The sequence below is a fragment of the Xylaria bambusicola genome, assembly GCF_022495145.1.
Source record: "Xylaria bambusicola strain CBS 139988 unplaced genomic scaffold F5B22scaffold_71, whole genome shotgun sequence".
NCBI lineage: Eukaryota > Fungi > Ascomycota > Sordariomycetes > Xylariales > Xylariaceae > Xylaria > Xylaria bambusicola.
Window position 1 is genome coordinate 25419 of NW_025953624.1, and position 15311 is coordinate 40729.

Genomic DNA, 15311 nt, shown 5'->3' on the forward strand with positions numbered 1-15311 from the left:
TAAACTGTTTCTATTAAACAAATTGCGACAAAGATAGACTTGTCCACTCTAAACTCCAAGTGAAATGCACAATAAGCAAGCAGTCAGAGAGATCTGAGCACTTCATTCTTGCCAGCCTACAGGGTGGTAGGGCTTGTATCTGATCTTGCCTTTGGTTGAGGGTTTATAGGACAAGTAAGAATCAATTGTTTGAGTTCATGTTTCGATGCATTTCCAGACATCCATCGTGTCCGTGCGTGTTAGACAGACTTGGATTTCATTTTTCAGATTATACATATGCATTTTTACAAGTCTACTTTCACCCTCTTCAGTACAAGCCTTCATCATCACTAGCCGCCAAATCCTGGAACTGAGCGACAGCCTTTCCTTTCCCTTTCGCTCGCCCGTTGACGCTGCCATAGCTGGCATGTTCTGGGTCATCTCTATCTTCACCATCACTGTCGATAGCGATCGCCTTCCCCTTGCCTTTTCCCACAGGTTTTCCTTTGCCCTTGGAAGATGGTCGATTAAGCTCGGTTGATATAGGGGGTATGGCTGTGTCAGAACCTCGTTCCTGTTGCTGTTGTTGCTTGTCTCCCCCGCCCTCGAATGTGGCACGCACCTGCTGGTAGTGGGCCAACTCTCCAGCACTAACACTGGGTATGAGCTCCCGGTTAGCATCCAGAAAGTCCTTCTCGGTGACCATGACGGCAATGTCTTCGGGCGTGGCGTAGTGATCAAAGAAATTCGCTGTCGAAATTGGGTGAGCTGTTGCTGTGCGAGTTGCATTGATGGCACGGATTTTAGTGTCGACAGAAGCTGCCTGTCTGGTGACAGCCTTCAACATCGCATCGCTGCACATGGCATAAAAATCGGCACCCGTATATGTGAAAGGGAGTTCTTCTGCAACAGCAGCCAACGAAACAGAAGGGTGGATGTTAAATCTGTGAGATCGATTAGTTTCTGCCCTCTACTAAAAGAAAGAAGATTACATTGTATACTTACTTCCTCGTTAAGGCTTCCATTATCTTGAGTTGTTTTTGATGCGTGTCGGAAACTCCTAGATAAAGCATCTTATCGAACCTGCCAGGGCGTAGTAGTGCTTGGTCAAGCAAGTCTGGCCGGTTGGTGGCACCTATGACAAACACACCACCACCACCATCATCACCACCAGACATACCGTCAAGCTCAGCCAAGAGTTGTGATACGATCCGATCCATAACACCACCACTGTCACCCTGATTTCCTCTTTTTGGTGCCACAGAGTCCAATTCGTCAAAGAATACGACACAAGGACGGGCATCGCGTGCGCGTTGGAAGACTCGGCGTACATTAGCCTCAGACTCACCAATGTACATGTTCAGCAGCTCAGGACCCTTGACGCTGAAGAAGTTTAAGCTGTACTCTGTAGCAATGGCCTTTGCGACCAAAGTTTTACCTGTTCCAGGGGGGCCATAAAACAGGACGCCAGACCGTTTTTTCATTCCCTTTGCAAACAGTTCCGGTCTTTCTAGCGGCAATTGGATCGTCTCCCTGACTGCCTCCTTGACATTATCGAGGCCACCGACATCTTCCCAGGATACGTTCGGGATCTTCGGGGCGCCAATTGCATCCGCGAAGTTCTTTCGAGCTGCATCAACCGCGATATCGAAGTCAGCTTTAATCAAAGATCTTGCCGACGGTCCTCCAGCTACTTGTATATCACGGATAGTGATGATCGTGTTTCCATCTGACGCTCTCCTGGACAAGGCCTCTAGACGCGAGTCTCTGGCTACCATGGCTCTTTCTACTACGTCCACTAAGTCTCCTGCCACAAGGGCTGCCGTCTTGAGAGCAACACCACCAAGTTCTGCATCGGGCCCCAATGACAATCCTCGGCTATTTACGATGGAACGCAAGATACCCTCTCGCTCAGCTTCATCAGGAGCACCCATCTCGATCTCATGCGTGAAAAGGCCACGTATACCGTCTGGTACTTTATCAACTTCAGTTGTGGTTGCAACCAATATTCTAGTGCCAGAGAGTATTTCCTTCACAGCCGTTGTCATTCGATCTGCAGTTAAAGCCTCAACATGCCGAATTATCAGACAGCAGTGTTCAGGCCCACAGCTCATGGCGCGATCAGCTCGTGCTTTCAGAAAGCCCTCGGTCTTCACATCGCTGCCGCCGCCGCCATTCTCATTAACGATGTCATACGCATCGATGGTGAAAGTATGCAGCCCGATATCCGAGCTAGCATTCATAGTTATAGTTGTTTTGCCAATGCTGCGTTGTGTTGACACGAGCAGCACAGCTACTGGGGGCAGTTTTAGGTGAATAGCACGTTTGCTGGTTGCGGCCGCCATTAGTTCCCTTAATCTCCTTCTAAGGGGTGATATGAACTTTTGCGAGGGCTGTTGGAGCGCTGTGACATGAGACATAGACGTAGGCTGGGGAAGTTCTTCGATACGAAGATAATAGGGCCAGTTGCTGTCCTTGGTACCTGGGAGAGAACAAGTGAAGCTACCCGATTGTGCAATTTGAGTCGAAGCGGTATTTACGCAAGCAACAGCTCCCCATATGTCCTCTTCATCATCTTCATCAGGTATTTCTGGGTTTTGCCTCACTATATGACTGACCCGAAACCAAGCGACAGCGTCAGCGTTGGACGCAGTGCCAGAGAAGGTCTTATTCGATCCTGCAATAGCTACAAGATCATCAACGGCAAAACCGTCATTTGAGCCTATAGTTTCTTGGAGAGTTCTCCCAAGCTGTGTATCAATGGGGACTGCAATGAGGTCACCTGTCCTCACGATACGTAAGCTTCGTGCAAAATAGTTCTTCAAGCCACTGAGGATCGCCGTCTGCAGTGCTTTTTCAGAAGAAATAGGAGTCCGAACTTGTTGGACTGTTACATCTCGAGCATAGGGCGGGCGGGATACACTGGTTATTTTGGGTTGACCAGACCGAAGAGGATAATTGTGCCTCTTCAGGGGCGAGAGGCGAACATAGGGTGTATTCTCTAAATTGGCAAGTAACAGTGGAGACATATGAGCCCCGGGCCCGGTTGGCTTTTGAATTTGGGATTCAAAGAATGATAAGCGTCGACCTCCCGGTTCATGTTTCGAGCTAGGTATTCTCGTCATTGGCCGGCTTGAATAGCCATCGGGTAGTCCAAAGATCTTGGCGGGTCTCCAATTTGGCTCTCCTGCTGGCTCTCCAAAGCTTCCCAATCCGAACAAACCACTCCCGTTTAATGGTGGTTCTTCGGCTGCCTCAACTCTTACCCAGTCTCCGGAGAAGCAACCGATCCGACTCAAAGAGTTAATGTCGACGAAAATGAAAGCTTCATCGTCTTCTTCAGTCGTCGGTTTAGGGTGAAGCAAGTCGACTGGAATAGAACTGACTAGCCCATGTGCTTTAAAAAGACGACCTTTTGGCCGGTCAGGGCGTGCGGTTGTCGCAGTAAAACTCGAAAACACAGATCCTGGTGTGTGTGTACCGTTCACCTTTCTACCACGCCCGATCGTCCCGATCGTCATGGGCGTTCCAGGCTGCATTGTAGAAATCCCACTTGCATTAGTTGTTGGCAAGGTGGGTATAGAGAGAGAAATCATCTCATCCATAGAGTCGTCTGATAGGTCGTCTTCATTTTCAATTTCAGATGCTTCCGTCTCCGTTTCTGTCATAGAATCTGAGTTCTCGGTTTGTGCATCGGTTTTTTCACGCTCTTCAGCCGCCGAGAAGAACTGGTCAGTCGCAGTATCTTCCTCATCGTGCCCAGCTCCGTTAAGCGCCTGGGTAGATGCCATAACGGCGCGATCTTGTTTGGACTGAGAATGACCGCGTGTTAAGACGATCTTAGTAGTTGGAGTCAGGACACCTTGTGCCACTGGTTCACATAGCACCACCTTTCCTGGGCTGGGAGGAACATGCGTTATAGGATGTGGTTGCAAGGGTAGGAGGAATAAGTCACCGTTGTGAACGACTTTGAGTGTGCCCAAAGCTACACGAAGAGCAGCGGCGAGTCGCTCTACAGGTGTGTTGAGCATCACGTTGTCCTTTCCTTTATTGGAAGGATGGTCTTTGAAAAAGGTACCCTCGCCATTTTCTAATCTCCTGACCAGATCACTTTCTAGGCTAACAAAAACGGTATCCAGAGCCAGCGCAGCTACATCCAAGATGTGTATCTCAATGCCAGTCCTGCTGTGGCTTGACAATTTCGAGGGCGCAACCTGCCGGAGAACGGTCGCGAACGACTGGAGAGCTGAGGAGGCGGGGGAGAACTGGACAGTTGAATGGGCTAGCGCAGTCGACTTAGTGACGGGGACAATGGACCAATTCGTGCGTTGCGGAGTTGCGTCGGGAGTCCATGGCGCAATGGCTACGTGGTGAACTTGGCCGGTGGAATTTGGGTCAACCTCGTGGGACTCTGCAAATCAATTAGCACTCGCGGTCGCAACCAACAAGCACAAGAGGATAGAATTATCGAACCCAGAGGGAGAAAGAGACGGGTGGTTCTAGACAACACCACACTGTACCTTACCATATTGCTGAAGACGAGGGAATAGGTCGGCGAAAAGGTCGTCAGACAAGATACCTATATCGCCTTTTACATGGCCGTCCAGGACCAGTCGCGCAGCGATGGAAGGCTTATCCTGCCTCCGTCTTCGTCTTCGGTTCTCGGCAGACTGTCGATGGTGATCTATAGCGCGACCTAGAGCTGGACTCGAGACGGGGCTTGAAGCTGTCATCTCTGACATGCGGGTTGCGGCCCACAGCCTCCTCGTGTAGACTGTTCGAGCTCAGGATGCAATGCGCCACAGATTCATTTGAGGTTCGGTGAGTTATGGCCCCGCGACTTGGGAAATTTTATGAGGTTATCTACCACCCATTGGGTGACAAGCTTCGAGGCTTTGGACAAAGACAATATGAATGGCCTACCTAACAGGTAGGCACCTACTCGTCTCGGACTGCGGCAGCTCTGGTCGCAGTTGGGGGCTCAAGCAAGAGCAAATGTGAAGCTTCACTTAGGTAGTCTCGGCTAAGTGATAACTAACTCTTTACTTACATACTCAGGTACCTAGTACTAAAGATTTGGCCGAGGCACAGCAAGCGATAGCGGCATAGCTCGGGTTCTGGGGGTCGCTGTGGAGTGTACCTACGCGTAGAGCTCTACCAGACTCTACCTAACCCCCTAGGGCCCTCCTCTCTTCGCGATACCCCTGCCTGAATGATGGATTAATACCCGCATACGAAGTACGGTAGAATATAAAGGTGCTCTGTAGTCTGCTCTGTAGGTTAATATGGACGTATAATTTGTGCACGGTAGAGCGCCTACCATGTTATATTGTCTTGCGGCGACGAGAAATCACTTGAATTCATTCTCGGCCCGTACCCTAAGAACACCAGCTAGTAACTCACCATCACAAATCATGTTGTGACGAGGTTCTGCGTGGAAGATGCACCATTAGGTACAAGGGCAAGCGCATAACATGAAATGCAGCACTCAGATGGATCCAGATAAATCCCAGACCAGACGGAGTGAACTGTCGGATAAGTGGCAAGCGCTCTAGATCTTCACATGTTTATGATGACTTGGGGCGGCCCATGGAGATCGAGAGTTCCACCCTTGCAAGCATCAATACCTGAGATGGGCACCACTTTCTGACCAGATGTAAGTACCGAGAGTACATACCCATATGTACACTTAACCTGGAAGTGACGTATGTACTACCAATCCATAATAGCCTTGCTCGTCACTGCATTTATTGCCTAGGAAACGAACCCAGCAAACAGTAGAATGACTATAAAGACAGCGCATGTGTGTTGTGTGATATCATCTCGGTGTTGCGAAACCGAATCCCTCTCGTAGAGGCGACTTGAGCGAAATAAACATCATTTGTCCAGGGACTATTGGGGTATACGGGGGAAGACGATGGTTCCTACTGTTAAAACCTTAATGACTTTGACGTGACTCGCATCATCGCATACTCGCGCGCTTCACGCCAGCTACCACTCCGCGATTTATCCTACACCAACCGTCGGCGACGGCAATCAGCACAAGTCCTTGCCATTTCACTCAATGCTGTTATTGCCCGGCGCCTTAGATCCTTTCAAACCTACGCGATGGGAGACGCCGTCAATGTCGACGCGCAGGTGTCAGCATCCCCGTCGCCAGATAACTTAGTTGCGAATACTGCCGTTGAATTTGCCAAACAGTCAGAAAAGCTCTCTCTCGAGAAACCCTCGGGATCCGATAACCCAACATCGGCCGCCGTGCGAGCGCAATTCGTTACGCCCGCGGATGCCGTCATAGTCACTGAGGACGGCAATCGGCTCCCCGGAGTCCCTCTCCCAGAGGCACATAAACTCAATTATTTGAGGGATGAATTACGCAAGGAAATAGAAAACCAAGCCGCCGATAACGATAAGGAAGAGAAACCCGCGTCCCGGACGCAACGCGACGATGCTGGTTTGACGACTGAGCTTCTTTCGAAATTACCCTCTCATGAAGACGGTGTAGTCTCGCAAGAGGCTACTCACGACCTACACGATTCTATGCCGCCATCACATACAAATCCTCTCTTCCCCCCACTTCCATTATACGGCCCCCCCTCCATCCTTCGCGATCTTCAATGTTGGACATTTCGGTTCTCATCTTTTTTTCTCAGTGCAGCGTTTCTCGGTGTGATAGTGTTAGGGGCTTTATTTACAAGCATACCTAAAGCATGTAATAGGATTTGGTTACGTTTTACTTTTCGAAATCCGGATACTTCAAGGCCGCTTTATGAAGAAGAAACTCGGCGAAATAGCACACGGCAAGAACAAGAAAGATTGTGGAAAAGGAGGATATCTATAAGTCGAGGCAATGATGGCCAGGAATGTCCGTTAAGTAATGATGGATTTGTTCCCACCGAAGGAGGCCCAGATCCCATCGTCTGTGATGTTGGGGTATGTATCAAAACCTGCTGTGCCAGTTCTAAAACCTGGTGTTGATGCCAATATCGGTTGTCTTCCAGAGCTAACGGTTGGTACAGTATGTGACCTTCTGGTCCAGAAACGCGATTACCATAATCTTTTTAATTCTAAAAAGTGTGTAACAAGGAAGTGGACTGACGTTTGATATGGTAGTTACTACGCACGCCGGGTTGGCTTGGACGTGGAAAGTTTCGAAGTTCAGACAGAAGAGTATGCATTTTTTGGAATCTTTTATGTCACATTGCAGCTTACGTTTCTCTTCCCATCTAAAACCCCCCACCAAAAGAGTCACTCTAACACTGCTATATCGTAGCGGCTTCATTATAGACCTATGGCATGTCTATGATCCAAGGGAATACACGGAACGGGACGTGGCAGACAGGTCTTATCGTGGACCAGACCCTTTCACAGGTCAATCCAGAAAACGCCTCAAAGACCCAGCCCAGAAACGCAAGTTTCCTGTTCTCCTTATGCATGGTCTGCTTCAGAGTGCCGGTGCATACTGTGTGAACGATGATGACTCCTTGGCCTTCTATCTTTGCAAGTCCGGTTACGATGTCTGGCTTGGCAACAATAGATGTGGCTTCAATCCTAAACATGTGCTTTTGGATTATTCAGACCCACGGATGTGGTGTTGGAATATTCGACAGAGTATGTTAATCCTCAATATCGCCCCCCCTTCTCTTCTAGCTGTTGAGGACAGCCATAGCTGCTTGATCAGGCGATAAGTGTGTCTCGGGAGCATACGAGATTTGTGAAACTGGCACCCATTTACCTACACAATAATTACTGACACCAGTGAATTCCAGTGGGTATTTTTGACTTGTCGGCTCTCACATCTCGCGTTATCCGCGAGACGAGCTTCAGCAAGATTGGTTTAATTGCCCATTCCCAGGGCACCACCGAGACATTCGTGGCTCTTGCAAAGGAGCAGAGGCCAGAGGTATGTATCAAAGCCTACCTTACCTAATCCCTTAGCCTCTATATCTCGTGTTAATAGCGAGTTCTATGATCTGCAGCTCAGTGGTCTCGACTAACGCATTTTCATGCACATAGTTGGGCGAGAAGTTGACCGTCTTCTGTGCTCTTGCGCCGGCTGCTTATGCAGGTCCTTTGATTGGAAAAATGTATTTCAAGTTCATGCGAGTAATATCGCCCGCTTTGTTTCGCCTCATGTTTGGCATCCATGCATTCATCCCCTTGATGATGGTAATGCATTCCATGTTGGATCCTCGCATTTATGGCTGGCTTGGATACAAAGTCTTTTCTTTTCTGTTTGATTGGACCGATGCCCGCTGGGATCGAGCGCTGAAGGTATGGATATGTCCGGAAGTTCCTGGAGGCTGCCAGCTAAACTTAGCAGAACCGCATGTTTCAGTTTGCACCTGTTTATGTTAGCAGCGAGTCTATGCGTTGGTGGCTTGGACGAGAGTGTTTTGCCAAACATAAATGTATCCTCTTGACGAAAGACCAGGTATGGTACCACTGCAGTTATTTTCTTCTTGCCATAGCCGCTCTTGGAGGCTTTCGGTCGGCTTCTTATCTACTCAAGAGACAGGCTACTGACGCCAGCGAACCATAGTGGCGCTCTGAAGAAAGAGAAGATATCGAAGGCGAGACGGACGGCCCACTAGGTCATCTTCATGATTCTAATACGTTGCAAAAGCGGCCCGCAGTCTCACGCAAGTCTGCCGACCCCACAAAGCGAAAGCCCAAAGGCTCAACTGCATGGTATAATGAGCAAGCGCCTCCCTTTGCGTTGTGGGTAGCCGGCAATGATAATCTAGTCGATGGGGAGAAGCTTCTCCGCCGCTTTGAGCGAGGCCGAGAGCCTCATGTCAAGGTGGTTCACAGCAAAGTTATTCCCGACTATGAACATTTGGATGTTATATGGGCAATGGACGTCATTAGCCAAGTGTTTGAGGAAGTTCGAGAAGTTCTGTGGAAGACTGTAAGCAGTTTCCAGAGTCATTTCCTTTTATTCTTCATCTACGAATTTCCTGCATCTTCAAACTTGCCAGGGCTGCAAAAGCTAACATATTGTTGCAGTGTGACGCTAGAGATCAGTGCAGGGTACCGACAGGATGTGAATCAGTCTCAGCGTGGGCGCCATCAGAAACCAAAATAGACGAAGCTGAGCAGTCGAGTAGTGACTCGCCCTGAAACATTCAACCTGCTGGCCTGGCAAGTCCGAATACACCGAAAGTGATCCGGGCCGCAGTGGCATCGAGTATCCGTAACAACGTATCTGTTCTGTTCTACTTGGGATTGGATACGTAGATGACCTCGAGCACATGTAATCTAATATAACGTTAATCAAATATGAGGACCTGTTTTCTCTTTTCTTTTCTTTTCTTTTTTTTCTTCTTTTCTTTCTCCCCAGTATCGGAGGCTATTCCCATATTTCCGAACTCGTCTTGCCTGACAAGGCCCAGATCTGGCACAGGTAAGTACCAGTACACATACATGTACACTTCCCCGCGCGTCGCACACCCCGGCGGCCGTTTTGTGCTAACCTTACTGTGTAGTGCTATTGGCCCCCCAAGTAGCTGGATCCGGAGTTAGCTTGGCCTGGGGTGCCGAGGCCAAGCGAAGCCCCCGGACCGGTTGCGCCCACCGGTGTCCTACCCGCTGTGTACTATTGATCACGCGCGATACCGTAGTACCGAGGTATCCATCTACTTATACCTCGCTTCGACGTGTCACGCCGTAGACAGAACTCGCTGCCTCTCAAACGCCAGACATTGCATCTATCTTTCAACTCCCAATTGCCCTTACAATGCCTATGACATCGTTGTACGAGCACATTGACATTCCAAACGTCGACCTGTGGACCTTTCTGTTTGAAAGGAAAGATAGGCCATGGCCAGATAACAAAGGTACCGCCCCCCTTCCGAAGCCTCTGCAGCTCTCTCGTGTGAGTTAACAATAAGGCCATTGATTCATTACATGTATGCTGAAGTACAGGTATGTGGGGATATTGACCAGCCTCCCAGAAATCTACATCGACGCGGCCACGAAACGCTCGTATACCTGGTCCCAGGTGAAGAGCACCGCCATTGAGTTCGGCCGCGGCTTACGTTCCCAATGGGGATTCAAGAAGGGCGATGTGCTGGGGTTCTTCACCCCCAACAGCGTTGACTATGCCCCCGTCTTCTTCGGCGTGCATTATGTGGGAGGTGCCGCAAGCACCGCCAACCCAAACTATACGGCTAAAGAGCTCGCCTTTCAGATGAAGGACTCGGGCGCCAAAGGCATCGTCACACAGCTGCCGATGCTACCCGTCGTGCGTGAGGCCGCACATGCCATCGGTCTTCCCGACGACCGCATCATCCGTATGTGACCACTGGAGTCATTTTCTCCCTGTTCTAGCTCCTCCCGGACGCCATAGTTTCCCATTAAGGGGCACAACTGTGTCTCGGGAGTATGCAGAACTCACAAAACTTTTTGCCCGAAGAAGTGCTGACTCCAGCGGTTGTAGTCCTCGGCGATGGGCGGGACCCCGTGGGCAAAGCCAAGCATTTCACCGAGATTAAACACACGGGCCTCCTCGGGGCGCTTAACCTAGGCCAGACACGCGTTGATCCGCAAAAGGATCTAGCCTTCTTGGTCTATTCGTCCGGTACAACCGGTTTGCCCAAGGGGGTTCAGCTAACACATTTCAATATTGTTTCCAATATTGCCCAGCTAGAACATGTCGATAGGTTCAATGGGCTATACCACGCCGGCGGATTGGACGGCAAAGGCGACAAGCAACTGGCGATATTGCCATTCTTTCATGTCTATGTGGGTACCCATATAACTAAGCAATGGGTATGATTACGTTACGCCAGAGGGGAAACTAATACAAACACCATATAGGGTCTCACATGTATTGCACTAGCCGGTATACGGATGGGTATTCCAACAATAATATTGGCCAAGTTTGAGCTAGAAAAGGCATGCCAGGCCATCCAGGACTTTGGAATAACTTTTGCGTCTGTTCCGCCGCCGGTGGTGCTGGCGCTAGCTAAGCACCCGGCGGTCTCCAAATACGATCTCTCAACCGTCAAATTCATGAACTCGGGGGCTGCCCCTCTGGGCCGCGATCTCGTGGAGATGGTCTGGGACCGGCTGACGATACCCATCATGCAAGGATATGGGCTCTCAGAGACTGCGCCGACGCTCACTAAGGGCATCATCTTCGATTGGAAGAGGTATAACGGGTCCGCAGGCAAACTACTGCCGAACATCGAAGCTAAGATTGTCGACTTGGAAGGGAAAGAGCTGTCTACTGGTCAAGACGGCGAGCTCTGGGTTAAGGGTCCCAATGTTTTCCCAGGATACCTTAACCGCCCAGAATTACAAGATGTCACCTTCAGCGCTGATGGCTACTTCAAGACTGGCGATATCGGGCATTTTGACGAAAAAGGAAATCTATACATTACAGACCGGCTGAAGGAGTTGATCAAATATAGTGAGCGCGGCTGTTTCTTCCCTCTCCCTCCCCCCCTCTCAGCCTACGATGAGAATGTCCCCTCGCATGACATACAGAAAAAAAAAGTCCCAGCAATTGTTGCCCGAAGAATCACATACCGATCAGCTAACATACCAAAACAGAGGGTTTCCAAGTAGCGCCAGCAGAACTCGAAGGAGTTCTACAGCGCCACGATGACATCGCAGATGCGTGCGTGATCCCCGCACACGACCTCCAGCGGGAAACAGAGGTTCCTCGCGCCTACCTGGTGCTGAAGCCCGGCGTAGCGCGTAATGAAGCCAAGGCGGAAGAGATTGTTGCGTGGCTCAGTAGCCGCGTCGCTGATCACAAGAGGCTGCGCGGTGGCGTTCGTTTCATCGACGAGATACCGAAGAATGCGAGCGGAAAACTCTTGCGCCGTGTTCTGAAAGAGCGAGCCAAGGCCGAGGACCGCGCGGCTGGTGCCAAGTTGTAGCGAAGCATTCGGCTCTTCCTGCTTTCTTCATTACCTTGCGTGCGCGGGTGGAGTGATTTTAAAGAGCGTCTAGATATATATAGACCTTGTGTGTGTATGGAAGAAGTTATTACCCTATGTTACATTGCAAGGGGGTTATTTTCTACAGGGCGAATCTAGATGAAGTAGCTGTGTACTTCTACTATAAGCATATTAACTTAATTATACTCTGCACTTATATCTTTTGAATAATTGATCTGTGACTCACTGAGTTATGAAGTTGGCCACCTCATAACCACTTGAAGGCTTAACTCACTAAGTTAAGTCTACATGAATTTGTGCAAATTATGGTCTGGTTCATAACTCTGATACTCTGCATCCCTGATGTATGAATCCCGTGTTTGTGGCTCTGCTAGAATGTATGTGTACGTACAGTTGCTGCGTGGCTTCCTAAGTGTAAATATACAATGCGCCTACAGGACGGGACGGCTGATATTGTGGTCTCTCGGCGCAAATAGACGGTTTACTGTAGGCGGCGTCTCCCTGGCGAGAAGCCTGGGATCAAATATGCAGAGTATGGCACCGTTTACAGCCCAAAAGGGGCTTTTGTACACGGATATGTATACCGATAGTCTCTTCCTTTCAACCAGGGCTTGCCCCCTACAGAAAGCCATTTGCCGTGATCCGGGACAACTATCATGTACACCGGGCCTCTCGCAGCGTAGATTCGAAGGTCCCCTTGCAGGGACACTTATGCGTAAACCAGCTCCCTAGCTCCTTGTGGCCAACCCTCTCAGAAGAGCTTCTCGCACTCTTCAATTAATTTCTCAACAGAGAACTCGCCACCAGCGCCCTTCCCGAATTCCTCCACCAATTTCCTCTTAGCGGAGTCCCCGCCAGTGCCCTCCTCGCCATAGAAGCGCTGCAGTAGCGAGACGAGCCAGTTCGCGTCTTGGATAGAGGCACCGCGTCCCTCGACGAGGCTCCCAGCCATCAACACCACACCCTGGTTCTCCTCGTGCGACAGTCCCTCCACGGAGTTGCCATAGTCGGCGTAGTGCGTCACGCTGGTGTGCGGCTGCGCCCACTCGCCGCGGGCCTTGAACTCGGCGAGCTGCGTGAAGAGTACCGTGCTCGTGCCCGATGCCGCGTCGAACACCCACTGTAGAAAGTGGATCTCGGCGCCCTGGTCCCCGCGCGGTATAGGAAGCACGAAACTCGGATGGCTGCGCGCGGTGCGCTCGAGGGCGCGGTATGTGGCTGTTGGGATCACTGCGCAGAGCGAGTTTGCGGACGATGCATGGCGGAGACGCCAGATGGCCGACAATTCTTTCACTGGGAGCTTGCGGGCCTTGTCCAGGTCGAGAATCTCGGATAATGGTTTTGTAGAGCCGTGGGAGGTATTCGAACGGGGGGCTGTTGTCGGCGGACGGGTTGTTTCCGTTTGTGTTTGTGTTTGTGATTTTGATTCTGTCTTGCCTTGAGCCTGAGGCTCCTCGTCTGCGAGAAGGGCGTCGAGTCCCGGGACCGATATGCTGTCTCTCTTCTTCAATTCTTGAATACGGTCTGCATAGGCGGTTTTGAGCTCATCGACGTTGCGGAGACCCTCGGCTTGCGCCTTGCGGTCGAGCTTCTCGCGGTATTTCTCGGCGATGTTGCGCGGCGCCTGCGTCGTCGCTAAGAATCGCACGTCGTGCACTTGGGCCCAGCGCCGCTGCTGGAGTCTGCTGCTTGGTGACAAGAGAGTCACAGTCTGAAGGCGGCGACCTAGCGCCTTTGAGAGCCGCGCCAGGACCATTGTGGCAAATGCTTTGGCAAACTCGGAGGGTAACTCGGAGAGTTTCTCATTCAAGCTGGAAAGAATCTCCAGGCGATGACCCGGTGAAGAGAGTGGTTTTAGTATTGGTGCATTTGCACCTCTTGGATATCTACGTCAACGTCAAGATGGGTTCCAAAATCCTTATCTTATCGTCGCTCCAGATAGGTCCCGAGGTCATCCGAAGCTCTCTGTAATGAACCACACTTAGAGACATTCTCTTATAGCCTCTCTCTAGTTTTTCTTTAAACTTTGCTTTATCGGTATAGATATAGCTGTCGTCGCGCTTCCTAATGGAGAAAGTTGCCGTGTAAGTGGCTGATTAAGCTAGAACCAAGAGACTAATCAGAACCTCGAATAGCTTACAAGCCAAAGCGGCACAATTCTTTATCAAGCTGAGAAATAGGGTCAATCTAAGGAGCTAGAACTCGAGTTTCTCATACAGGAAAAATCTGTGGTGAACCCAAGCCGCCGGATTTCCGTTTCACATGCCTCATGCTACTGTATTTGGCTCGTCATTCAGAGAAGCATTTTGCCTCATCTCGCCGTCCCCTATTCTACCTAAGTTCACGTCTCCCTACTCTACTATGTAGGCACTCATTCTTCGAATTCAAAATAACCGCATCCGTTAGACCCAACGATGCCCTGGCCAGAAACGACTCCCTCGCCAGCAGTGTATGTAACAATGAAGTCACACTATGACTCACCGCTATCGTCACCATGGTAGTAGAGGCCACAAGTTTCATAAGGCCCCCATATTAAAGCACCGCAGTCCTCGTTATCCAGGCAGAGCTAATAGCACTCAGTCGGGTCTGTGCCATAAGGCCTATCTTGGGTACGGACTACTGTCACGTTCGTGTTGTAGCTTCGAGCCAAGAGGCTGACATCGTTGTGATCCGAAATCAGGTTCGTCTGATAGAAATCCCTTCAGCCAGTTATGCTTGCCTTCCTAATTTGTCACGTCGTCATTTTTCCCGCCGGGCTAGTCTAGGACTCCGAAATCCCGGGGATTTGTGTCATAGGGTGAGTGGCAGCGGCAGCTATTCGAGGATTCACTTACGGGCGCGCAACGAGCATCGAAAGTCCTTGTCACAGTGGGCTCACAGTCACTATATTGGCTGCTTAGCTACTGCTTCTGACAGAGGCAAATATCTTGTTGAGGTTTGATGTGACCCCACAACAGTGACGCCAGGAACAACTATCTACATACTACCTTCCTAGCATATGGTAAGCAACCATGGAACTAGCCGTTCAAGCTACCAAGCCCGTGAGCGTGGGGTGGACTGAGGTATGTTCGTTATGTCTCTTAGAGATCTGCTAGGCAGGCAACTACTATACAATAGGAGCCTTGATTCCCCCTTCTCTCACTTTATCTTTTCTATTGCCTTTGCTTAAGTAGAAGTAGCTGGCATGTGTGTTATAGTGTACAAGCTCCCTTCCTTGACAAAACCAAGAGATTCTATCTTGCTCTGGTTGAAGTGGCATAGCGGCCCATGGGGCGGTCTGGAATATTGCTCTTCATGTGAATTTGCTAACAACTCACAAGTGCTTAACTCAGTGCATAAGTATGAACCCATGTAATTATACTATTTAAAATGACGTTGGGGGGCACACTTGGCCTTCAGTAACAACAGCATCTTGGGATT

At 50.1% G+C, this 15311-nt stretch overlaps 4 protein-coding genes across 4 annotated transcripts; 2 read left to right on the forward strand and 2 right to left on the reverse strand.

Annotated features, from left to right (window-relative positions):
• Nucleotides 1-24: 24 nt before the first annotated feature.
• F5B22DRAFT_518062 (peroxisomal biogenesis factor 6) lies at nucleotides 25-5430 on the reverse strand. Its single transcript, XM_047972605.1, has 4 exons — nucleotides 5300-5430; nucleotides 4505-5247; nucleotides 985-4390; nucleotides 25-923 (listed from the first exon to the last, which is right to left on the reverse strand). The coding sequence occupies exons 2-4, from the start codon at nucleotides 4719-4721 to the stop codon at nucleotides 308-310; spliced, it is 4239 nt and encodes a 1412-aa protein (XP_047825770.1). The 5' UTR covers nucleotides 4722-5247; nucleotides 5300-5430; the 3' UTR covers nucleotides 25-307.
• A 657-nt stretch (nucleotides 5431-6087) lies between these two features.
• Nucleotides 6088-9698, forward strand: F5B22DRAFT_661425 (Alpha/Beta hydrolase protein; the record flags this gene model as incomplete). The annotated part of the gene is made up of 8 exons (XM_047980364.1): nucleotides 6088-6950; nucleotides 7093-7149; nucleotides 7253-7590; nucleotides 7749-7882; nucleotides 7996-8253; nucleotides 8303-8413; nucleotides 8522-8890; nucleotides 8989-9698. The coding sequence occupies 8 exons, from the start codon at nucleotides 6088-6090 to the stop codon at nucleotides 9100-9102; spliced, it is 2244 nt and encodes a 747-aa protein (XP_047825771.1). The 3' UTR covers nucleotides 9103-9698.
• F5B22DRAFT_517949 (uncharacterized protein) lies at nucleotides 9370-12052 on the forward strand. The gene is made up of 6 exons (XM_047972602.1): nucleotides 9370-9385; nucleotides 9468-9818; nucleotides 9936-10274; nucleotides 10421-10725; nucleotides 10801-11395; nucleotides 11539-12052. Exons 2-6 carry the CDS (start codon nucleotides 9719-9721, stop codon nucleotides 11868-11870), a joined length of 1671 nt encoding a protein of 556 aa, XP_047825772.1. The 5' UTR covers nucleotides 9370-9385; nucleotides 9468-9718; the 3' UTR covers nucleotides 11871-12052.
• Nucleotides 12053-12099: 47 nt separating this feature from the next.
• F5B22DRAFT_627329 (ATP11 protein-domain-containing protein) lies at nucleotides 12100-13915 on the reverse strand. Its single transcript, XM_047976318.1, has one exon. The coding sequence runs from the start codon at nucleotides 13645-13647 to the stop codon at nucleotides 12643-12645; it is 1005 nt and encodes a 334-aa protein (XP_047825773.1). The 5' UTR covers nucleotides 13648-13915; the 3' UTR covers nucleotides 12100-12642.
• Nucleotides 13916-15311: the final 1396 nt, after the last annotated feature.

Excerpts from the sequence above, each read along its gene's own strand:
- F5B22DRAFT_518062 (XM_047972605.1), bottom strand. The coding sequence starts at position 4,721 with ATGTCAGAGATGACAGCTTCAAGCCCCGTCTCGAGTCCAGCTCTAGGT. Across the intron at positions 4,391-4,504 it reads CCCTCGTCTTCAGCAATATG|AGTCCCACGAGGTTGACCCA; the intron begins GTAAGGTACAGT and ends ATTGATTTGCAG. Across the intron at positions 924-984 it reads ATGGAAGCCTTAACGAGGAA|ATTTAACATCCACCCTTCTG; the intron begins GTAAGTATACAA and ends TCGATCTCACAG.
- F5B22DRAFT_517949 (XM_047972602.1), top strand. The coding sequence starts at position 9,719 with ATGCCTATGACATCGTTGTACGAGCACATTGACATTCCAAACGTCGAC. Across the intron at positions 10,275-10,420 it reads TCCCGACGACCGCATCATCC|TCCTCGGCGATGGGCGGGAC; the intron begins GTATGTGACCAC and ends CAGCGGTTGTAG. Across the intron at positions 10,726-10,800 it reads TGCCATTCTTTCATGTCTAT|GGTCTCACATGTATTGCACT; the intron begins GTGGGTACCCAT and ends AACACCATATAG.
- F5B22DRAFT_627329 (XM_047976318.1), bottom strand. The coding sequence starts at position 13,647 with ATGGTCCTGGCGCGGCTCTCAAAGGCGCTAGGTCGCCGCCTTCAGACT.